The 25,180-nt window shown below is 42.2% G+C and overlaps 1 protein-coding gene across 1 annotated transcript in view; it reads left to right on the top strand.

Moving 5' to 3' along the window:
* The window catches only part of fstl5 (follistatin-like 5), a gene marked incomplete at both ends in the record, with an annotated part of 190,975 nt that overhangs the window by 20,441 nt on the left and 145,354 nt on the right, over positions 1-25,180 (top strand). The window contains 2 exons of the mRNA XM_080008170.1: positions 1,285-1,429; positions 12,988-13,018. Coding sequence (XP_079864296.1) covers positions 1,285-1,429; positions 12,988-13,018 — 176 coding nt within the window. The remainder of the gene's footprint in view (positions 1-1,284; positions 1,430-12,987; positions 13,019-25,180) is intronic.

Genomic DNA, 25,180 nt, shown 5'->3' with positions numbered 1-25,180 from the left:
TGGTTTTTTTTCACTCATCACAACTCAACTCTGGATATTAATGAATCACACTTAATTTATATCAATGTTTCAGGACTAAAAAGTCCAGAAATATTGTCGAAAACGATCGACCCATCCCTCAGTTAGTCGTCACATTAGTCGAGTTTGGCAGAAGAACACATAAACAGAAGGATATCGATTTTAGAGGAAGGGAGTATATTTTTCACGTAAAACCGCACCAAAGCAGCTTCTAGCAATCTGGCCAGTTTTGTTTACAATCTCAGCGACGCGTCTCGATTTGGACCAATGGGGAGGCTTGTTCTTACCAATTGGAACGTTTGGACCAATTGGATTGTTCGTTGCAGCCACATGAGTTGAGTGTAGTGGTCGGCATGTTTTCTCATGGAAAAAGTTGAGCAAACACTGAATGAACAAACATTCAAATTACTTTTACTTTTTGTATTTTTATTAATTTTTTGATAGACTTGCACAAAGGTTTTGGACCTGTTTGATGTTCAATTCAGAAGAATGATTTAGAAGCTGTTTACAAAAGCAATGGAAGCGAATGGAGAGCAGAGAGGAAATGTGAATACTCTTTCAGTGAACTTTTTTTTTGTTTGAGGTGCATTATAGAGTGAACTATATGTCATATTGAATTCTTCAAGTGAGATTTGTAACACTGTTAAAAAGTGTGTGTGTGTGTGTGTGTGTGTGTGTGTGCAGTCTGGAGTTCCTGGTTCCTTATTTCCATGCATGTCGCTGTTTCTGGGACACGCATTTTCTTATTTTTTTACACACTCTGTTGTGTTTAATTCATGCAAAGCTAAGGTCAAACTTGTTTTCCTACTGCGCGATGAATAATTGAAAGTGTGGTTGTATGGGGAGTGAACGAGAGATTTGAGCTACATTTTGGGAAAACAAACAGCGGGTCTGTAGCGCGAGGAACGCATCTAATCTCGCACAACCACATCGTGGCCGCTTCACCTCACTCACCAAAGCCTCATTAATACAAAGTCCTTGCCGTAATTATCTTAACGTATTGGTTTCTTTGTCTGCTTTATCTTGATCTTCTCATGACGCCAATTTCCCCCTAATTGATTGAAAAGCGGAGATCCAATCTCGGCGCCGAGTGCGGGCCACGTATTGATAGCGCCGGTTCAAACCGCCGACACTTCTGCCGTTCCAATTGTCGGAGCTAATTACGCGCGGCTTGATGCATGGCCTCGCCTGGCCGGGGATCCGCTTCCCGCCCGGTGGAGTGGATCCCTCAACGTTTCCTTCCGTTTTCTTTTGTGTTTGTGACAGGAGAAGCCCGATGCGGGGAGCCGGGTTCCTTCCAGCGCTGGCCGCCGTGGCGCTGGGCCTGGCCCTGCTCGGCGCCGAGGGGCGGCCCGGACAGGACGGACTGGACGCCCCGGGATATCGACCCCTGGTCCGCTTCCGACACAAGGTATTGAATTCCCTCTCGTTCTATTTGCCCCTGACAAGTGGACTGTGGCGGTTTGGCCAATTATGGAGCTGATTACAGGGGAGTTACCGCGCCGAATGGGCTCCTCCTCCTCCACCTCCTCCACCTCCACCTCCTCTTCCACCTCCACCTCCTCTTCCTCCTCCTTCTCCTCTTCCTCCTCCTCCTCCCGATGTTGTTTTGCAGCCTCAGTGAGAAAGGAAAAAAAACAAAAACGCGAGGAAAACAAACGCACGGAGCGTTCATCACGGCCCCGAGTGTGGCGAAGAAGCGCCTTTTATTTGGGAAAACATCAAATTAAAGCCAGATGTGTGAGCGCGGAGATGACTTTGAAGGAGGCGTTAAAAGTTGGACAAGCGCCGATTTAGCTAAACGTTTCAAGTAAAGGGCGTAATTGAGTTCTCGTTGACTCCGTGTTACGGGGCAAATCCTGCGAGTGAAGGCAGACTGAGGAGGCTTCATTAGTCTCCTCGCTCGGTATCTCATAAAAAAATGAAAATAAAGGAATAAAATCCACCAAGGTAGTTTATTTATTTATTTCGTCCTGCGTGGATCTTCGGTGCTGATGGATCAATTAGAGAGCGCCGATATGAAGCAGCTTATTTTCTGCCAAACTGGGAGGAGAACGGGCTTCGTCGAGAGGCATTAGTCAGATTCCAACCCTTCAGTACATATTTCCCATGAGCCTCCTTTGCAGATCTATGCTCTGGTAAACATCCTCAAACACCATTTACATCCCAACACCCAAATATACCACCTTATTGAGAAGAATCACAGCCCCGCCGTGCCGCTGGGCATGTCGATTCCTTTGAGCCACCCTGTTTGGTGAACAGACGTCAGACAGAAGCAAATAATAGACGTTATTGTATTTCAGGGGAATAAAAACGAGATTACAACATTAAAGTCTTTTTTTTATTTTTTTTGTATTAAATACATTGGACGTTTGGAGAAAAGTAAAACGGGAACATTTTTAGACCAAAGAGATTCAAATTGAAATGATGAGGGAAAAAAAGTTGCAAAAAACATTTTTGGAATAATAAATAATAAATTTGAAATTAAATTCGTTGCCGTCATTCTCAAATCAATAATGACTTCAACCTTGCAACTGCGGCTTTAATCTCGTCATTTTGATTTTATTCTCGAAATACGATATATTGTTTGCTGTTTTTTTTCTCACTGGCCCTAATCCTCTTCTGGAGCTCCTGATGAGGAGGAGAGAGGCGTAGAAATAATGTGTCGATTGTTTGGCGCTCCGCGCTCTTCAGTGTCATTCTTATCAGGATTATTATTGTTGCCGTTCTGATTATGACTTGTATTCTTAATTCTGAGATGCAGATCGTGCAGTGCTTTGGCAATTAGTTCAATTAGTTTAATTAGTTTAATTAGTTTAATTAGTCATGGAAATAAAGCATTCTGAAATTAAACCTGACAAACAAACACAACAAAATAAATACGATCACACATGAAACCACAATGAACCAGCCAAACTAAATGAGGATGGATGGATAGAGAGAGACAAACAGGTGGAATATTTTTTCAATTTTTTCAGTTTTATATTAGTTTTATTTTATATTAGTGTTATTTTTCCATTATCTTATATATATACATATATTTTTATTTTTTTACTTTTTTATTTTGTATTTATATATATTCTTCTTTTCACTGCAACATTTACACTTTTCTGTTTTAATTCTAGGTTATATTTGTCAATTTTAATATACACCAATCAGCCACAACATTAAAACCACCTGCCTGCCTGTGTAGCTCCCTCTCGTTTTCCCAAAACAGCTCTGACGCGTGGAGGCATGGACTCCACCAGACCTCTGAAGGTGTCCTGTGGTATCTGGCACCAGGATGTTAGCAGCAGATCCTTTAAGTCCTGGAAGTTGTGAGGGCCCCCATGGATCAGGCTTGTTGTTCCAGCACATCCCACAGATGCTCCATCGGATTGAGATCTGGTGAATGTGGAGGCCAAGTTAACACCTTGAACTCTTTGTCACGTTCCTCAAACCATTCCTGAACAGTTTTTGCAGTGAGGCAGGAAGCATTATCCTGCTGAATAAGGCCACTGCCTTCAGGGAATACCGTTACCATGAGGGGGGTACTTGGTCTGTAACAATGTTTAGGTAGGTGGTACGTGTCAAAGTAAAGTCCACATGAATGACAGAACCCAAGGTTTCCCAGAAGAACATTGTCCAGGGCATCACACTGCTTCTGTCAGCTTGTCTTCTTCCCATAGTGCATCTGGTGCCTTCCTTTCCCCAGGTAAACCAGCCATCCACATGATAATAAAGAAAATGTGATTCATCAGACCAGGCCACCTTCTTCCATTGCTCCATGGTCCAGTTGTAACGCTCACATGTCCATTGTAGGTGTTTTGGGTGGTGGACAGGGGTCAGCATGGACACTCTGACCGCTCCCATACACAGCAAGCTGCCATGCACTGTGTGTTCTGACACCTTTCTATCATAGCACCATTCACTTTTTCACCACTTTGTGCTACAGTAGCTCTTCTGTGCGATCGAACCAGACGGGCTAGACTTGGCTTCCCACACGCATCAATGAGTCTTGGGCGCCCATGACCCTGTCGGCGGTTCCCTGGTTGTCCTTCCTTGGACCACTTTTGGTAGGTACCAACCACTGTATACCTGGAACACCCCACAAGACCTGTCGTTTTGGAGATGCTCTGACCCAGTCGTCTCGCATCACAATTTGGTCCTCGTCAAAGTGGCTCAGAACCTTACGCTTGACCATTTTTCCTGCTTCCAATACATCAACTTCATCAACTGACTGTTCACTTGCCGCCTAATATAATCCACCCCTTGACAGGTGCCATTGGAACCTGATGATCCATGCTATTCACTACACCCGTCGGTGGTTTTAATGTTGTGATGGATAAGTGTATGTCTCCCATGTCAATAAAGACTTTTGAATTGGAATTGAATTAAAATGAGAGAGACAGACAGACAGGTGGCAGCAGCAGTGTGATCCGGCAACGGGGGACTAATCAAGGGCAGATCTGAGCAGCTTTGTCTGAAGACAACAACGACTTCTTCAAGAGGCTGAGTGAGAAGCGGGAGAAGCAGCTTGGTTATTCTGTCCGTCACGGAGGAGCGATATCGCAGGATAAAGGGCGGCGCCCGAGAGGTTAAGCCATACATTGCTGAACCTAGAGTTGGAAAGAATATTCCACTCTGGGTCTCGCATTTCTTGAGTGATGAATGAATGTTTTTCACCGACGGGATTTAAAATGAGCTCTCCACCGCTTCCGAGTTCAAATCTGGAGTTAAAGCCCGACTGATCATGCTCCAACTTTCAACCACAGAAAGCAGAAGCCGCTTCCTAAGGAAGGCACAACACTCTTAGTGGGACGGTTAAGTCGAAATATCCATAACAGTTTGACATATTGAGATTTAAAAGAAAACATCACATTTTCAGGTTTATATGTTATGAAAAGATCGGTGCAATTTGGCCCCTGAGGGCCATGGCTGCCATTTTTCAAAATGTAATGTTGTGAAAAACTGGTTTTATGAGTGTGTACCGTTAGATCATATGTCTGAATGCCGCAGCTCCCGCTCCCTACCTTTCTAAAAGCTTTTAACCTGAGAAAAAAACACAAAAACGCAGTAGAAAAGCACATTTCCACTTCAGGGAAAGAACTCTCCCCTTCCCCTTCATGCTCGATACACTTCAATGCACCTATGGAAACCTACGGCAAGACCCTCTGCTCTCCGTTTGTGCATTTATTTTTCATTAGCACAAAAACCGATGGAGAGATTGCCGTGTAGCAGGTTGCAGGATAAGATTAGGGTATGGGAGAGCACTTCAGCGCTCTCCCTAGAATAACCATCAATTCTGGAGAGCCAGGGAGGTGGTATTTATCTGATCTCTGCCCCGTGACTGGCCATTTGGTGGCCATTTCAAGAACACATTCAGAGTTTCAGAACACACTATACGCGGCCATCCGTGCCAAATCTGGTGCTTTCATTGCGAAAGGCCCAATTTCTGTGCTTAACCATCATCTACCACAAATAGGTACAAACTACAGCTAAAAGGAGTTGCTCGGACAAGGCTGAGACTTGGCTTCATAGCTGTTATGGGACTTCTCAACCATCGATCTTTTTTGTTTCCATGTTCTGGAAGGTTCTGTGTCCAAATAATTCAACACCTGATGAATCAATCAAGGCCGCTGGGATGCCTCCCCCTAAGAATGATATTTTTTTCCAGCCCCGCTTCCGAAGCGATGTGGCTAAAAAACCCTGATGGGCCACGTGGGTTGAACAGGATGCTGTGAATTCAGACATTGAGGAGAATGAACTTGCAATTTCTGAAAATATGTGGTACAGAGAGTTCATATACATTAGCAAATGTAGAAAGACAATAGTCTACAATTGCGATGGTTTGAGACTTTGCAAAATTTGTCCATTGATCCGGGTTTATCTATGATGTGCTTACTGTGTCTTCCCTTGGTTACTGTTTCGACCCAAAGAATATAAATCATTTTAACGTAGCTCTCCACCAAATTTGCTTGTACTGCTCTTTGCAGAGCTTGCATTGGTCAGCCACCAAGGGATTGTGCCTCAATCCTTTCAATGCTTTGCGGTGGGATTTTCATAAAAAAAAACAAAAAAAAAAAACGGAAGTAGAGGTGAGTTAGTGGACTGTAAATTTTGATGTCCTCATAAATTCCCCAAAGATCTAAAAAAATTCCCCCCGAGAGTCCTCGCAGAGGTCCTTCAGTGGATACCGGGCATCCGCATGATACAGGAATTTGACCAGAAGCTACAGCAGCGGTGCGTGTGCTCTCCCCTCGGATGAGATGAATGTTTGGCGAGCTGTGATTACTTTGCGCCGCTCCGTCGTTACGGCATCTGCATACCGCTGCCATCTGTCTTGGGAGAGGGGAGCGCTAAACTCTGCTCATCCGTTCGCTTGTCAAACACGTCTATGGAAATTTCCCTGGCTTTTGGTGAAAAATGGCTTGGCGGCGAATCCCCTCCACAACTGCAATTTCCAATTCACCTTCTCTGCTGCTTACAGATGAGAACGCCCGTCTGGAGGCAGCGGCAGGGGAAGGGTGTGGCGCGGCGCCCGCTTGGAGAACGACATCCAAGTGGAGTGTGACCCAGCGTGGTTAGAATCAAAATAAACCTTTTCACCCTTCAAATGTGCGTTTCTCCGACGACAAATGTCATGAATATTTGGGCTCGACAATAACGTTTGCCCAGTTGCCAGATTTCGGCCGTTGTCCACTAGCTCTTGCAGTTTGGTTGCCTCGCTGTCAACCAGCACGGGATGCCTCCGCCGTCGACTAATCTATTGATCTCACTCAATTATGAAATTACTAAATTTCGGTGAACCATCTTGTCGGTTTTGGCAACCAAAAGCTTAATGCGGGTTTGCCGCTTTGGCAAACCACTTCTAGAGGTTAGTGCTGAGCCCTGAAAATAACTGGGATATGAGCGTTAACCCTCTCCATGACTGGTTAAATGAGAACTAGATTGACAGTGTAACTGGAGCTCAGCTGCGGCTGCACTTTAAAGGACTTTGGTAGAAATAGAAAATCGGATTGTTCGTTGTCCTCACAATCACTGGCAGGGTGATAACGGGAAGCCGTTAATAGCTGGTCACGTGCTCTACCCATAATTCCTTCGGCATTGCTTTGGAAATCTTCAGATGAGGTCAGGTTGGGGACAGACAGCCACTGGGAGGTAACGGTAACGGCTCCAAAATGCCCCGCCGCAGACGAGTCCTGGTGTGGTACTCCGGGCGGACCTTGTGCCTCAGACGGTGAATCACCCTCCGCAGGAGCTTCTTTGTGAGGGACGGAGAGACTGGACAATGGTGGGAGAGCTGTCGGGCTCGGCCACAACACGCTCTCAGCCTGGTTCCGGGGAGGTTATTCTGAACCGACGGTCCCCGTAACGCAGAACAAAATGGAGGCGAGGACGGGGGAGCCTGTCTGCCAGGTGTCTGCTTCGCTGCAAATCTAGATTAACAGAGGGAGAGATAGAGAGAGAAAGAGAAAGAGAGAGAGAGCGAGAGAGCGGGAGATAAAGGGCGCGAGATATAGCGAGGCAGAGTTCAGCGAGCGGCAAACGGGGCGAGCAGCGTCGAGTTTAGCCGGACTGGCAAGTTGAAGTGGAGTTCAGCGCCGTCGCCATGGAGGCGTGATGGAGGGAGCAAAGGAGGAGAGGAGGAGGAAAGAGGAGATAAAACGCCTGGAGGGTGAGAGAGAGAGAGAGAGAGAGAGAGAGGGAGAGAGAGAGAGAGAGAGAGAGAGAGAGAGAGGGAGAGCTGGAGAAGTGTGTGCGGTCAGCCAGGTCGGTGTGACAGGGGCAGATGAACCGCAAGTTGTAGCGCAGGGGCCCCCGCGGCCCCCGCCTGCCCCCCACCCACACCCCCACCCCAGAGAGCGGCAGGGAAATCTCTCCTCAAACAAGTCAACTGTGAAGGCTGTGAAGGCTGCCCGCCGTATGCAAAGGAGCCGCTCTCCCTCCGTATCTCTTCCCCTGCCGGTGAGCGAAGTGGGCGAGGGGTGGAGGGGTGGAGCGGTGGAGGGGTGGAGGGTGTTGAGGCAAGGGCTCCAAACAAAGGGCAGGAATCAGAGAAGCTGCAGGCGCTCGGCGGGCATTTATTCAACCAAGCGAAGTCACCGAAACCGAAAAATGTGTAGCCCTCAGATCTGAATGAGCGGCTTCACTAGTCTGGCGGTCTCGGGTTGTTGTCGCCACGGTTTCGGGTTTGTTTGTCAATTGAGTTTTTGGGAGGGGGGGGCGGACGAGAAAAATGCAGGTGGGGAAAATGGGGTGAAAGCAGAAAGGTCTGAGTGAGACTAAAGACTTTCTAGATCTGATGTGATATTATTATTATTATTATTATTATTATTATTATTATTATTATTATTATTATTATTATTTATCATTATATATGAAATATTTCAGAACAAATAGGCAATAATAACAAAAAGTAATAAAAAATAGACAATATGCAATAAACAATAAACCGGAAAAATTAACAATAAACAAATAAATCTATGTATCAACAATTCGCATTTCAGGTGTAGAATAATTGAAGAAATATTACGATGATGTAGCTCCCACAGAAATCCACTATAAGAGAGGCCAGGGGATCACCGAATTGTGCAGAAAATCAATATAATTATATGAAATATTGCATAATCTAAGAATTTTAAGGAATTCCCGATGGATTTTGGAACCTAAATTACTTTTTGGATATGCTGGTTTGGACCTTATTATTATTATTATTTTACTTGTTTTAATTATTATTTATTATTATTATTATTATTATTACTATTATTATTATTATTATTATTATTATTATTATTATTATTATTATTATTATTATTTTTTATTTATTTACTTTTTATTCATATTATTATTTTATTATTGTTTTTTTTGTGGATTCCGTAAACAACTCCAGAGCCCGTGGCTGGTGACCTGGATGGTATCCGCCGCTGGCCACCGGTTGTCGGTGTGTTTTGTTGGGTCATCGTCCGTGCACGCCAGCGCGTGTCGCCTGGAAGTAACACGTCACACGCTCTGCTTCCTTTACATGGAGGAAGACATAGTCAACAAGACACCGATAAAGGACATGACAACTAGATAACTCCAACGTCTTGATATCATTAAAGAAAATGTCGAAAAAGAAAAAAACATCACAATGTCACATTCACTATTTAGACAAAAGGTCGCTGGTTGTAGATGTTTTGGTTCTCAACTGGTGGCTTATGATCCGAAACTGTGGTCGCGGGTCCATTTAGAGTGGACCACAGATGTACTGTCCAGTACATGTCCAACTCTACAAAAGTCTCCACGTGTATGTTGTGTATTTTTTGAAGTGTGCTGGATTTCCGATGCTGTGCTTGTATTTTGGGTTAACCCTGTGTCTCAATTGTCGTCCCGCACTAATTGCCAGTCTGACTGCAGGGACAACGGCTCGTTGTAGATAGTAAAAAAAATAAACGCTGAAGATAGTAAAAAAATTAACACTGTAGATAGTAAAAAATAAACGCTGTAGATAGTAAAAAAGAAAAGCTGTTGAATAAATGCTGTAGATAGTAAAAAAATAAACGCTGTAGATAGTAAAAAATAAACTCTGTTGAATAAACGGTGTAGATAGTAAAAAAGAAACGCTGTTGAATAAACGCTGTAGATAGTAAAAAAATAAATGCTGTAGATAGTAAAAAATAAACACTGTAGATGGTAAAAAAATAAACGCTGTTGAACAAACGCTGTAGATAGTAAAAAAATAAACGCTGTAGAGAGTTAAAAAATAAACGCTGTAGACAGTAAAAAATAAACGCTGTTGAATAAACGCTGTAGATAGTAAAAAAAATAAACGCTGTAGATAGTAAAAAAACGCTGTAGATAGGAAAAAAATAAACGCTGTAGATGGTAAAAAATAAACGCTGTCGAATAAACGCTATAGATAGTAAAAAAATAAACGCTGTAGATAGTAAAGAAATAAACTCTGTTGAACAAATGCTGTAGATAGTAAAAAAAGAAACGCTGTAGAGAGTTAAAAAAATAAACGCTGTAGATACTAAAAAATAAATGCCGTAAATAGTAAAAAATAAACGCTGTTGAATAAACGCTGTAGATAGTAAAAAAAATAAACGCTTTAGATAGTAAAGAAATAAACGCTGTTGAACAAACGCTGTAGATAGTAAAAAAAGAAACGCTGTAGAGAGTTAAAAAAATAAATGCTGTAGATAGTAAAAAATAAACGCTGTAGATAGTAAAAAATAAACGCTGTTGAATAAACTCTGTAGATAATAAAAAATAAACGCCGTAGACAGTAAAAAAATAAACGCTGTAGATGGTAAAAAATAAATGCTGTTGAATAAACGCTGTAGATAGTAAAAAATGAACGCTGTAGAATAAATGCTGTAGAATAAACGCTGTAGATAGTAAAAAATAAACGCTGTAGATAGTAAAAAATAAACGCTGTTGAATAAACGCTGTAGATAACAGTGAAGGGAAATAACAGGTTTTTTATCTGCAGTAAATCAATGAGTCCATTTGTCAGAACCATTGCTATCTGTCTGTTTGTCTGTCTCAATGTCTGTCTCTGTCCAATGTCTGTCTCTGTCCAATAACAAAAGATAACCTCACCAGAAACCCACCCTTAGATAATGATCATTTATTGAAAATGAAACTTAGATTAGATCAACTTTTCCTCAAACAAAACGATGACAAACTGTAATGAGCGAGGTGACAAGGAGCAACTCTCTATACCCTCATGGCGACCACCGATCCGCTGCCACGTCAGCGCGTCGTTTCGTCCAATCCCGGCCCCTGGGGCTGTTCAGATCCCAGCTGTTGACGCACTGTTGCTGAACCTGCGCGAACGTGCACGTCGCTGCCTGGCTCCACGCCCGTGCCTTAATGACCGTGGACCTGTTGCATAATGCATCCTCTCCACAGCCCCGCCCCGTGTCTTGTGCAGGGCGAGCAGAACGAGGGAAGCGCCCCGGAGAACGGCAAATCTAATATTAATGCCCGTATCTTTCTTATTCATGGTTTTGCGCCGAGCAGCTCGTCAGGATACTCTTCCCGATAACGGCGCTTGCTCCTGCAATCATCAGCGTGCGGCGGCGTGCCCTGAATCAGTGGTTGCCAAGCCGTGGCTCCTAGGCCCCCTGGGAGCTCGCGGTTTGGTTGCAGGGTACATTTAAAACTGTTGCTAAAAACCAAAACACACATGAGTTGATACATATTTTTTATATTTATGTTTATACATATTTATACATATATCGATGTGAAAAGGCTCCTTTATTGCGTCTTGCGTCTTGCGTCCTACCTATTGCGTCTTACGTCCTGCGTCTTGCGTCCTGCCTCTTGTGTTTTGCGTCTTGCGTCCTGCGTCTTGTGTCTTGCATCCCGCCTCTTGTGTTGTGTGTCTTGCATCCCGCGTCCTGCGTCTTGCATCCTGCCTCTTGCGTCCTGCCTCTTGTGTTGTGGGTCTTGCATCCTGCGTCCTGCCTCTTGCATCTTGCCTTTTAGGTCCTACGTCCCGCCTCTTGCGTCTTGCCTTTTAGGTCCTGCGTCCTTCGTCTTGCGTCCCACGTCATGCGTCCTGCCTCCTGCCTCCTGTGTCTTGCGTCCTGCATCCTGCATCCTGCCTCTTGAGTCCTGTGTCCTGCGTCCTGCCTCTTGCGTCTTGCGTCTTGTGTCTTGCATCCTGCATCCTGCGTCCTGCCTTCTGCCTCCTGCGTCCTGCCTCCTATGTCTTACGTCTTGCATTCTGCGTCTTGCGTCCTGCCTTCTGCGGTCTGCATCCTGCGTCCTGCGTCCTGCCTCTTGCCTCTTGCCTCCTGCGTCTTGCGTCCTGCATCCTGCGTCCTGCGTCCTGCGCCTTGTGTCCTGCCTCTTGCGTCCTGCCTCCTGCCTCTTGCGTCCTGCCTCTTGCCTCTTGCCTCTTGCCTCTTGCCTCCTGCGTCCTGCGTCCTGCCTCCTGCGTCTTGCGTCCTGCGTCCTGCTTCCTGCTTCCTGCCTCCTGCCTCTTGCGTCATGTGTCTTGCGTCCTGTCTCTTGCGTCCTGCCTCTTGCGTTCTGCCTCTTGCGTCCTGCGTCTTGCGTCCTGCCTCTTGCGTCCTGCCTCTTGCGTCCTACGTCTTGCGTCCTACGTCTTGCGTCCTGCCTCTTGCGTCCTGCCTCTTGCGTCCTGCGTCTTGTGTCCTGCGTCTTGCGTCCTGCCTCTTGCGTCCTGCGTCTTGCGTCCTGCCTCTTGCGTCCTGCGTCTTGCGTCCTGCCTCTTGCGTCCTGCCTCTTGCGTCCTGCGTCTTGCGTCCTACGTCTTGCGTCCTGCCTCTTGCGTCCTGCCTCTTGCGTCCTACGTCTTGCGTCCTGCCTCTTGCGTCCTGCCTCTTGCGTCCTGCCTCTTGCGTCCTGCCTCTTGCGTCCTGCCTCTTGCGTCCTGCGTCTTGCGTCCTGCCTCTTGCGTCCTGCGTCTTGTGTCCTGCCTCTTGCGTCCTGCGTCTTACGTCCTGGGTCTTGTGTCCTGCCTCTTGCGTCCTGCCTCTTGCGTCCTGCGTCTTGTGTCTTGTGTCCTGAGTTAATGTACATTTACAAAAGGTTTTATTAGAACTGAACAGAATAACTTTCCAAAGAGAACCATCTGTGTGTCTATAACAATGTGTTTTTAGCTGTGTGTGTTGGTATGTGTGTGTACGTGTGTGTGTGTGTGTGTGTGTGTGTGTGTGTGTGTGTGTGTGTGTGTGTGTATTCCAAGTGACCACTTATGATAATGGCTGCAGCATGGACGATTTGGCGGCAGCGTGTCACTTTTAATTGTTGTTTAAAATGGCGGCGGTGTGAAGAGGTTCCCACTGGTTTGGCTGAATTCACTGGATCTTTGCTCTTCACACAAAAAGCTTCACACAACAGTCAGCGTGTCAAGTTGACAACACTAAGTCATGTACTGTATATATAATCACTCCATCTGTGTGATTATCAAAGCCTTATTCAATTTGGTTTATTATAACTGGTATGTTTTTCTTCTGTTTGTTCCAGCAGGATGGGACCTCGGCGGGCCTGAGGATAAAGAGTGAGTTTACCTTATCTTTATTTCCCTTTTCTTCACATTGACATTAAACAAATCCACCAAATCCAAACGAGAAAGAAAAAAAACACAACAACAACTAAAAAACTACATTTTGGTGGGTTTGAACAAAGATCCATTCTCGAGATTAGATTATCTGCACGGTTTTCCCTTCTGTATGGCTGTGTGAGAAGCTGCAGTTTAATGGAAGTTGTGCCTCATGGAGACCTGAATAAGCTTAAAAGCTAAATTTAACGAGGCTGAAATAGAAATATTGATTAAAGAAACAACAGAACATCAAAACATTTTGCTGGGACACTCCGAGAGAAGTGCATTAAATTCGATGCATGCACCAAAATAATTGAAAAAAAAAAACCCCAAAAAAACCCATTGCGGGACATAACAATCCCCAGCAAAAAGGAAAGGGACTGCAAGGCTACGAGCCATCCCAGGAGAGGGGGCTGAACCCGGAGCAGGTGGAACCACATGATGTTGCTCATCCCCACCACAACGCAAAACTGAGCCTCCCCAATTGCATGGATTTTTAGTAAATCAGCTAACTTGTTTTTGTTTTTTTTGTAAATCCAAAATCATTTCAGTTGATCTCTTGATATTGATATTTTAATTTTGTTAATATTGTGCACGGTACAATGAAATTCTTACTTGCATAAGTAAAAAAAACATTGATAAACATGCAATAATAAATGATACAAACAAAAATACAACACCAGCATAAAATCACACATTAGCACTGCAGATGAGAATAATAATAATGATAATAATAATAATTATTATAATAATAATAATAATAATAATAATAATAATAATAATAATAATAATAATAATAATAATAATAATAATAAATAATTATATTATATACTTATATTATATAATATGTTATTATTATTATTATTATTATTATTATTATTATTATAGCTACAGGCAGCAATACACAGGGTCCATTTTAGTCGTATTAGTGACAAATTACATTTTGAAGATTGCTGCAGAACTCAGCTAACACAACTTTGTAATTATTTTATACAGCAATCATAATAAATACATGTGATTTCACAAATATAATTAAGGAATTTTACCTTTAATTGGTACTTTATTGTATTTTCTCTCACAATGTAAAATTGAAAATAATTGTTAAAAATGTATTACGTTTAGGTGTAGGAAATTGCATGTTTATAAATTTTCTTCAAAACAACCGTCTATTTTTGCCTTTAAACCAAACCTTGTCATTGTTCTAACTTTAACCTTATTGTTTGTGAAAAGATCCATGGTCACAGTGACTGAAGTCGACGTGTGGTCTCGTGTGGGCCGATAATGGCGTCTTGAGGGAAGCTTACGCAGTGAAGCGAAGTTACGTAATTTTAGTGGCCACGCCTTTCTGTGGATTAAATGTCAGATAGATTACAGTTCCATGAAATTGGAAAAGCGTTCGCGTCTTTCTGTGACTAATTACAATTTCATGGCTCCTAGTTTTCTGACGCATTCCTAGTACATGAATGCATCGTTCATTCTCACAGTCGGGTGGATTAATGTGGATTACGTAATTATATACAATTACGTGATTCCGTGATCATATACAATTTCCAGGAGACTATTTTTTCGGATTCGTTCCGGGAATATGAACTCAGCGGGGATTCGCCAAGAGGACCACAACACCGCATCTCACACAGGGTTATATCCGAATAAAACGTCTTCATTTACAAAAAGACCACAGAGATAAAGTATAAATTGAACATCGCCGCAGACGTCCGCCAGGTAACACGGTTCAAAAACAAACACACACACACAGGCCTAGTTTGTAATGTCTAACCAGTACAGAGCGATGGTGTCGACACCACGCACTGGACAAGGTGCCAATGGACATTCAGAACCACACCTTGAACATTTATATCCAACAGGACGATGACGTCACAATTCGTCTCAAGTTTTCGAACGTTGGCACGACGTTGAATCACCAAGTACGGGATTTTGGTTGAATTTTGTCGGTTTTTCCCGAATTTCTGCTCCAGACGTGAACCGATTTGGACGAAACTTGAACCACGACATGTTTGCAACGTCCCAGTATAACAATAATCGGAACAATAACAATAGGGATGGACCCTTAATAATAATAATAATTATAATAAAAAAAATAATAATAATCATAATCATAATAATAATTATTATTACTATTATTATTATTATTATTATTATTATTATTATTATTAGAATAATAATTTGTAGATGACGTCACACCTCTACTCGGTCACCCAAGAAGCAGTAGGGACTGAAATGAGGATCCAGAGGTATCATCAACCGTAAAACCTGCAGGGAAGGAGGAGACAGGGAGCGGGGATGGGGTCGGTGGTGGTATATGTGTCTACAAGGTGGAGCTGGTTTTACTCCAGGCCGAGGCGGAGTGGACGTTGTAGCGTTAAAACCACGCTGCTCTGAACTCACCTTCACTTGCTGTAATACCGTTCGTATTTCACATCAAAGCCAAACCGAGGATCTTGCGCTCCCGCATCTATACGACTCTAAGTGAAAGCTTTCTGCCGGGCCAAAGTGTGCTGAAATAGTACTTAAGCCCTTAAGTATATTCAGTTTTGGAGACTTTCAGTCTTTACTCCACTGACATTTCAAAGCAATATATTTTTACTCTTCTACAGTCGTGTTCATTTAGGTTTAAAAAAAATCTGGATTTATATTTAAATTTGTATATATTTATAATATACTATGACATTGCATACTTATTATATACTTAGTAAGTACAAATATCAACGCAGTACTTTCCCTTCGGTCATCTTGTCTCAGGGTATTTGTCATTGTCACTGTCAGTAAATGCTCTGCGTACCTCTTTCACCGCTGAGCAAGAGCTGTAGTCCTCCTAAACAGATGAGGTTAATACAGATCCACCATCATTTGTGGAATCCATTATGCACGCCGGCCCCCCACCCCCCGCTCCCCGTTGGCATGTGGTTGGAGCCACATCAACGTCCACCAGTGAGTGAGTGATATGACACGAATTGCGGATCTGCGAGAACTCGGACCGCAAACGTGTGAAATCTACCACCAAACTTCCCATCATTACCCCCGGACAGCTCCGCCTTCCAATATGGCAGCAGGCTGCCGTATAGGGGGAACAGGCAGGTGAGGGTGGGGGGCATTAACGCTCGGCTGTGCTGTCAGACAGATGCACCTATCTGTCAGCGTCACCTTTCTAATGTCATCCCTCCGTCAACCTCCAAACAAGTGTCAGTGTCGGGTGGGAGGTGACCATCTGCCTGACATGTCTGGCGCTAAGTGGTTGAAAGGTTCTGCTAAGGAGACGTCTCCCCATCTTCCTCCACCCGGGAAGGTCGAAGTGGTAATTGTCGAGGGGTTCATTATCATAAAGGGCGGCTCACACTGTCTGCTGTGATTTCCTTTAACGCTACTCGTTTCTCCGAGGTGGGAGGGGAGACCTTTTCAGGAAAAGAAAATGCAGCTTTCCTTACTTTAGAAAGATCGTAAATACTTAAAGAAATCCAACATTTGTGCTAGTTTACGACCGCGTTCTTCAGCGACTGTGATTTCTCCATTGTACAAAGTATTGCTGCTCTGGAGCTACTGGAGCCAGTTTCTTAATAAACAGACAGACGAATAGGAAGAAAATGTTATTCATCTCCAAAGGGGAAACCCATTTGCCACCATATGCCAACAATTAGTGGATAGGCTGGTATTACACATAATTCCTCAACATGATTATCAAGACATAGACACCCCTTTGGTGCATGACATAATACAAAATACATGGTACCATACATTTATTTTAATACACAAGCCTAACAAATACACAATGCATGAAATACATCAAATAATAAAATCAAAGTACATAAAATGTGACCCACCGCAGCAAAACCCAATTTGTCGCGCATTTCTAAAATCGCCACGAGCCACCAAATAAGTTGAAAAAACCTTTCTAAAAGGAAAATTACATTTTTCCAGTTTCGTGTTCCTTTGTGGTTTTTTTTAATCTCTCAACGTATTTTCAAAACCAAGTTTGACTTATAAATAGTAGATACATTTTAAGCCGTCGAATATGAAATATTCCTGTTAGATTACATGGGGAAACACAGTTCACTTACCGAGACGCTGAACAGCGCTGAACAATGCCGATCGATCATTTCCTTTAAAGTGAACTTGAGTGAGGTGAAGGTGGAGATCATTCCTCCATATTCCATATGATGTGATCCCACAATGTGAAACTGTTTTGAGTTCAACCTTTAAATCTTCCGTGTTTTATACACACACCTGGATTCATTTAGTGTAGGCGGCGTTCACCAAAGAAGAAGTAAAGCTGACGTCACTTCCATAAACAAGACGAGGATCCTTCGGCTTCACTTGTCTGTGAAAACTTGTGGCTAAAGCTCTAAAGCTCTAAATGACATCGCGGACCTGACCAATGTGATAGATCCTAGTCAGTGTAAGCGGCGCGTACTGGACTTAATTTTCCGCGATGATAGTCAGTTTCTCCTAGAGCGACGCAGAGAATGACAGTGGTGCTGAATCTGATATCGGCGTTATCCCGGACTTGGACAACATTTCAAACAGCAGATTTTCACCTAAATGTGACGATGAAACTGAATATTTTCAAGCACCACCGGAGGAGACCGATATGCCCGTGAGGTTGAGGTTGGTGATGCAGATTATGAACAAGTATCAATGGACAACATTCTGAAGTTTACCTGCAAATGCAGCCAGGGGCGAAAATAAAATAAAAAGGGGCCCCAACTACTTTGAAGATATTTGGCATACGCACATTTATAAAATAAATGACACACCGAGGTTGATGTACAAAGACTAATATTATTGACACACTGTACATTTTGTTGTGTTGTCCCCACTTTTAAACTCCTAAATAATTCCACTTTTACAAAATGTATATTTTAACTGTTAAATAAAAGCTTTTTTAAAAAACAAGATGTTGTGTGTCGATGATGCTGTTCAAAATTCCCTCAAAACCCCCCTCCCTCAAAGCTTTTAGCAGGGTGTCAAGTCCCCATTCAGCATGTGCCTCTGTTGGTCCTCCAAAAAAATAGCATTCTGGATGCTGGCTGTAAAGGCAAGTGCGGGGGAAACCTCTGAGGGTGATTATCTCAGAAACACAATTTGCCGCACCTTCGTCATTATCAAGCCATAGCTTTAAAAAATATTTTCTTGAGTCGCACAAGTGACTCCTTGTTTTGAAGGTCTGATTCTCCACTTTCAAATGGTGTAAAAAGAAAAAAAGTCAAATGGCAGCAAAAGTACCAAAAATCTGCGGTTGGTCACAAATATATTTTACAATTACGATTTTTTTTTTAAATTATATAAATAAATAAATAAATAAATAATTAAGTCAATAAATCAATTACATTTTTTTTTAAATACACAAGTAAATTAAATACTCGATACATTTTTGAAAGTCTGATGCTGGATCTCTCGGGTTGGCTCCCAAAGATTGAAAAATAAGCTTTTATCGGCTAAAATTGGCGTTCGCCTTTCGTGTTTGCGACCACAGGATTAAGCTTGATCCGATCTGAGTCTGAACCAAGTACCCGCCAATGTCTGCAGCCCTGCCGTCGTTTCCCTCATTTCCCACCCTTTGTGTCTCCGGACAAAACGTCTGTTTTTTTGTCACCCGGTACCACTGCTTGCGCCCCCACCCTGCGTAAGCACCCGCTCCTCCCTTCGGACCGATGACACATAATTGATTGATCTGCATGCGGAGCGTCGTCCCCTCTCCCAAACACTGACGCACCGTACGTCTGAATAATCCCACGGATGGAAAAACACAGCGCTACAAATCGTATATTAACCCTGGAATAAAACAGCGTCCCACCTGCCCGGACACGGAGGAGGGGAGGAGGAGGGAAGAGAAGCAAGAGAGAGAGAGAGAGAGAGAGAGCGAAAGAGAGAGCGAGAGAGAGAAGGAAAGAAAGTGATAAGAAGAAAGAAGAGGTGAGAGGAGGAGAGGTGATGGAGAAGGGAGGAGGAGGGAGAAGAGGAGATGAGGAGGAGGTGAGAGAAGTGGTCGAAGGGGGCAGGAGAGGAGATGAAAGAGGGGAAGAGAGGGGGAGAAGGGAAGCAAGGAAAGAGGAGGAAAAAGGGACGAGAAGAGGAACGAGGTGGACAGTAGATGAAAGAGAAGGGGGGAGAGGAAAGGGGAGGAGACATGATGTAGGGGAAGAGTAGAAGGAGGAGAGGAGGAGGGGAAAGGAAGGAGGAGGACCGATGACAGAAGGGAGGAGGAGATAAAGGAGAGAAGAGGAGGAGAGGACGGGTGAAAGAAGAAGAACGAGGAGAGAGAGAGAGAGCAAGACAGATGAGAGGGCAGCGGCGAAAGGAAAGGAGGATGGAAAAGGAGAAGAAGGAGCGAGGGAACACTGCTGGGCTCTCTCTCTCTCTCTCGCTCGCTCTCTCTCTCTCTCTCGCTTGGTTTTGCCTCCTGTTGTTTTGCAGACTCACACTGTAAAGTCTTAATCAAGTTATTGGAAAATTAACACAGCGTGACGTCTAGAGAGAGAGGGGGGTGGGGATTGTGGGCGCAAGATGGAGAGAAGTGGAGGGAGCAAGGGAGAGAGAGAGATGGAGGATGCAGAGAAGTGGAGGGAGAGAGAGAGAAAGAGAGAGAGAGAGAGACAGATGGAGGGAAAGAGACAGATGTGGAAGATAGAGAGAGAGAGAGATTTGTTTTAGAAAGGCACTAGATGTGGCACTATTATTTCCTGCTCAGGTGGGTGGAGCTGCTCCACCCTGGACATATTAAACCTGTAGTGTGACCAGGGTGGGGTGGGGGCGGCGGTTGTAACAGCTGGCTGGACCGAGAACTTTCCAGAAGGCAAAGATGGAAGTCTGTAAAACTTGGTGTGGAAGTGTATTTTTGGGGTTTGGTGGTTAAGGGCAATCTCGGGAGAGCTGGACCTCGTGCGCATACAGCGCCAGGTCCCGGGGGACCTGATTCGGAGGCTGCCGTCGTTCTGGGAGGCAAGTTAGTTGGTGCAGCCACGGCATCAGTCTGAGCGGATATAAATGTTTAACAGGGATAAAACACCAACAAAAGCGTGTGCTGTTGGGTTCTGTCAGAGGGAAACAGGTTTTGGGTGTGACATGTTCCAGATGAGGCTGGACCAGGGCGGCGGCGGCAACAACAACAACAACAACAACAACAACACAGACCCGAGACGGCCTCGCAGCAAGCTGCACACACGGCCACCACCCCCCGCAGAATGAGCTTCTTAAATATCCGCTCGGCCGCCGCCCTTGATTGGAATGATCCATTCTTGAACGGGCGCAAGGGGAAGCCAAGCAGACATGGAATGATTATTCAGTCACGCATTAATCATTCACAAGCGAAATAAATGAACAAAGACGTAGGATAAATATCTATGATACATAATTCCACTATTATGTTTGAGCGCACACACAATGAAATAACAAAATACTAAACCCATGAATCTATGAAAACTCTGAATGTTGGCCTAATGCCAGGTGTTGAACTAACTAGCAGGAACAGGTGAGACATGATCATTGTTTGGTTTGTTGGTTAGATTAGCCCTGTTTATGGAACATTTGAATAATGTAATAATAATAATAGAAATAATAATAATAATAATAGTAATAGCTTTATTTATATAGCACCTTTAAAAACACAGTTTACAAAGTGCTTTGCCAGATTAAATAGAAGCAGAGTGCTCAGATCATGAATTAAAAAGGCAAAGGAACAATAATAAACAGGAATTAAATTAATTCATTAAATTGCAAAAGTGGATAAAGAGACAATAAAAAATAAATAAATAAATAAATACAATATGATAATAAGAAATAGAAACTAAAAGGAATAAATAAATAAACAACTCATTAACTAAAAAGAAAAAATAGTAACTAAAGAACAATATGTTGTGCTCTTTTCATTATTGGGGATTGGGTCAAGTGGAAAGGTGGAAGGAACCGATCCACCAGCATCACACGGTGGCAGCTGAGCTCCAGGTGAAACCGGCGAACGGAAATCTCAGTTCAGTTCTGTGCCGGAAAATTCAATTCAGCTACTATTACTTTCTTTTGTTTGTTTGTTTTTGTCACATTGGGAAGTATTTACGAGAAACAAAACTTGGAAATACAATAAATCCCAGATGGGACTCGACCTAGACCCACAGAGTTTTATCTGGGATACATTTCCGAGTTTTTTCTCATAAATGTATGAGTTAATCTTGGATGTACCTGCTTTTCATCCGAGATTAACCTATTAAAAATAGTTTTTTTTTCTTATAAATATTATAAATATTATCGTTCTATTCCAAATTTGTCATTGAATACAACTCCAAAAAACGACTGAAGGCGTGTTAATGTTTAATTATTTTGTTTTGGATTATTCAAATGAAGCATTAGCCATGTTCAGGAAAAAAGCACAAGAAGATGAAAAAAAATGTATTACATTTTCTTTTCATAAAAATAGTATACTCAATTTCAGCTTTTGGCTCATCAATTTAAAACTCAAAGCATCCCCATCATTCCACAGCAAATTATTCATCAATCATTATTTTTCTTTAATTTTTGGTCTTAAATTGTTAGTCTTTCACTACTCGAAGCAATTCTCGTCCAAATAATTCTCCACATGTTCCTCGCAATCGTGTAGGTCCCTTTTCAATAGACTAAACGGATTAAAAAGAGGGAGACACTGAAGCATCACTATCTTTTCCTCAGCAAATGATTTCTCTGTAATTCACTAAATTCTTAAGGAAGTAATTATGAAATAATGTTGCCACTACGCTAAGTCGATCTTACTTGAGCATCGCTGTAATGATGCGCATGTACTAGCTTGTGTAATTCGTTACAAAAAAATGTACGATAGGGTTTGAATGAGTTTAGTTTCATTTTGCAAAGGTGCAAATAAAGGCCACTCCTACATGCGGCCGTGCAGAGCCGGTGTTCATGGGAAAAGTCAATATTTGCATCTGTTGAATATTCATGAGCATCAGCGGCGTGCAGTGTGCATTGTGAGGACAGCTGGCTTGGCCAAAAAGTTTCCACAAGCCAAAAATCCAAGGCTGTAAAACTCGAGTGGATTTTTGGGGGTAAGGTGGTTAAGGGTAGCCTCGCAAAATATATATTATATATATACAGTATACTATATATATATATATATATATATATATATATATATATATATATATATATATATATATATATATAATATATATTTTGTGAGGCTCCCCTTAGGCTACCTTTAACCCTCAACAAATATATATATATATATATATATATATATATATATATATATATATATATATATATATATAAACTTTGATCTGATTGGCTGAAAGTGTCTGTCAAGGCTTTGCTGTTGACGGCATTGGTCAGGTGACCGTTCTGAGCACAGGCGGTCACCTCGGGCACCAATCCTCCATGGGGACGCAAAGCCAAGAAGAGGAAATAAAAATGAAAGAAAAATACAATTATGGGAGAATTTTTTTATTTTTAGAATATATTTAGAAAATATTTTTAGAAATTTGAAGTGTTGCACCCCGTGATGTTCCAGTATTTTTAATTTTTTAAATTCCCACATTCCAAATGCAGACCAAAAAATAAATTAAAACAGTCGAAATTAGTCAAAATTAAAAATGTATAACAAACAAGATACATTTTTTTTGTTATGTTGTTGAAGTTGTTGCTGTTGTGGCTTTTTAAATTTACATGTTAAAATGCGCTTCATTGGCTCCTTATTTTGTGATTTACTCGCGTTAAAATTCACCACAGTGGCGGAATGAAGGTCTCTGAAACGAAATCTCTTCCTAAGGTGGGAGGGGGGGGGCACCTTCCACAGGTCTCGCCTCGGGCTCCATAAAGGCTGGAGCTGGCCCTGGACTGGTCGACTTTGACAGGGAACGGCACAAAAACGGCCCCCGTTTCACTCTCTTTCTCTCTCTCGCTCTCTCTGTGTAAACTCTGGAGATGCTCCCTGCACAATGAAAGAAAGAGATATTTGAAACCCAACCCAGAGGAGCCTCCTTCCCTTCCCTTCCATGCCCTCCCTCTTGTCTGCTCCTAAGACATGGCACGTCACTCTGAATCTTTAAAGTCTCCCATGTAAATCCCAGCATCAAAGTGCAAAGTGAGTGACGGAAAACAAATATAGCTTTAATTACAACCACTCACGACGCGTAATGAGCTTTGCAGTCAGACAGATCAACAGCGTTTCCATTAACACTTATTCAAGGCCGTCAGTGACGCCTGCGACGTTACTACTCATCATTTGTAGGCAAACCACAGACAGAGAGAGAATTAAATGGAACGAGACCAATTTAATTGAGTTACATTAATGCTTTACCCCGTGAACATGAACCCGCTGGTACTTTTACAGCTCACTGGAAGTGGTTGTTGTTTAGATAATTTTTTCCTTTTGGAGCTTAATGCTGTGATTGTATGGAGAGCGTTAGTTTGAAGGACAGTTTCAGGTAAACTTGTATATTGTATAGACATGTCTATTGCTCTTATATTCCCTGCCCTTTGTCCATAGTAAATTCGGATAGTTTGTGATTATGAGTCTTATATTACTTATCTTAGTGGTAGCAGCATATCAGTTATTATTAATAGCAGTTAGCTATCATAACTATAATATATATTGTTATTATTATTATTATTATTATTATTATTATTATTACTATTATTATTATTGAAAGCTATTCGTTTATTATTATTGTATTGTATTGTTATTATTACGAGTAGTAATATTATCATTATTATTACAAACTATAAGTATATTATTATTATTTTATTTAATTGTTATTATCATTATTATTATTATGAGTATTATTGTTATTATTATTAATATTATTACAAACTGTAAGTTTATTAAAATAATATATTATTGTTATTATTATTAGTAGTAGTCATATTATTATTATTATTATTATTACAAACTATAAGTATATTCCTTTTATTATATTTTATTGTTAATATTATTAGTAGTAGTAATATTTTTATTGTTTGTAATATTATTGTTATTACTGTTGTAATTATTGTCAGTATTACCCATGCTATTTATAGTATATATATGTTAGTATTAGCAGGGCTTGTAGTAGTCACAGTGTAGTAGTGTATATCATACTATATTAGTTGCATGCTATTAGTAGTATATTATTTTCAGTGGTAATAGTATTGGTAGTAGTATTTATAGTAGTAGTAGTAAACTGGACTCCCGCACCTCAGACCCCGAGTTAGAAAATAAAAATCAAACCAAATCAAAGGGAAGAATCTAAAGCGTCTGCACCTTGGATCCCCTCCCGCTTTCATCTCTGTCGTCATCCCCAAATCCTTCAGAGGCGGCTGTGTTCTGCTGCTACACACATGTCAACCCCACCCCTCTCTCCTGCCTCCAACCCCCATCCTCCTTTCCAAAATGGGCCCCGTCCAGTCGAGAGGAAAGTGGGGTGTCGGGGCCCTCCGATCCTCGCTCTCCCGCGCCATGAGCTTCCAGGTTTCCACCGTTAAGAGGAACAGGAGAGAGCAGAGGACTACCACAGCTGGCAGTACAGGAGAAAGGGAAAAAAATATATATATATTTTTCAATATTTTTCAAAAAGTCAGCATCACTCTGGGGGGATGCTTTAATACCTGCTTCCGAGATGTGGAGTGATGACATTTCTAGGCAACGGCTTTCATTCAAAATGGATACGCAGGGTTTGGTGCGTATGGCTTTATGGGCGAGTTCTCCCACATCGCAGCCGTGTTCTCCGCAGTCCAGAGCTGAAGTTTTTGTTTTTACTTTGCTCTTCAAGCCATGGAGAAAGGTGTATTTTTATATATTTTTAATATACAGATATATATACTGTATATGTGTATATCTCGCTGTGGATGCGAGAGAAAACGGCTAAACATTTTAAATCATGCAGTAATGTGAAGGCATAAATGGCTTATTTCCCATCAATAACTTCCTATTGAAACCCTAGGCAGGAGAAAAGAATATCCATAATTCATGTATGTATATATATATATATATATATATATATATCTGAAGCATCCCATTTGAGCACTCTGTTTCTTTGATGAATAATGATTCGATGTTGGTATCGTCTGGGCTCTTCATTTTGTGCTTTCTCTGTTTCCAGACAGAGAGCAGGATGAAATGGCCGACGGGGCTTTGGGGTCTAGTCC

Source organism: Zeus faber, assembly GCF_960531495.2.
Source record: "Zeus faber genome assembly, chromosome: 10".
Classification (NCBI taxonomy): Eukaryota; Metazoa; Chordata; class Actinopteri; order Zeiformes; family Zeidae; genus Zeus; species Zeus faber.
This window is presented reverse-complemented; position numbering and strand designations above follow the sequence as displayed.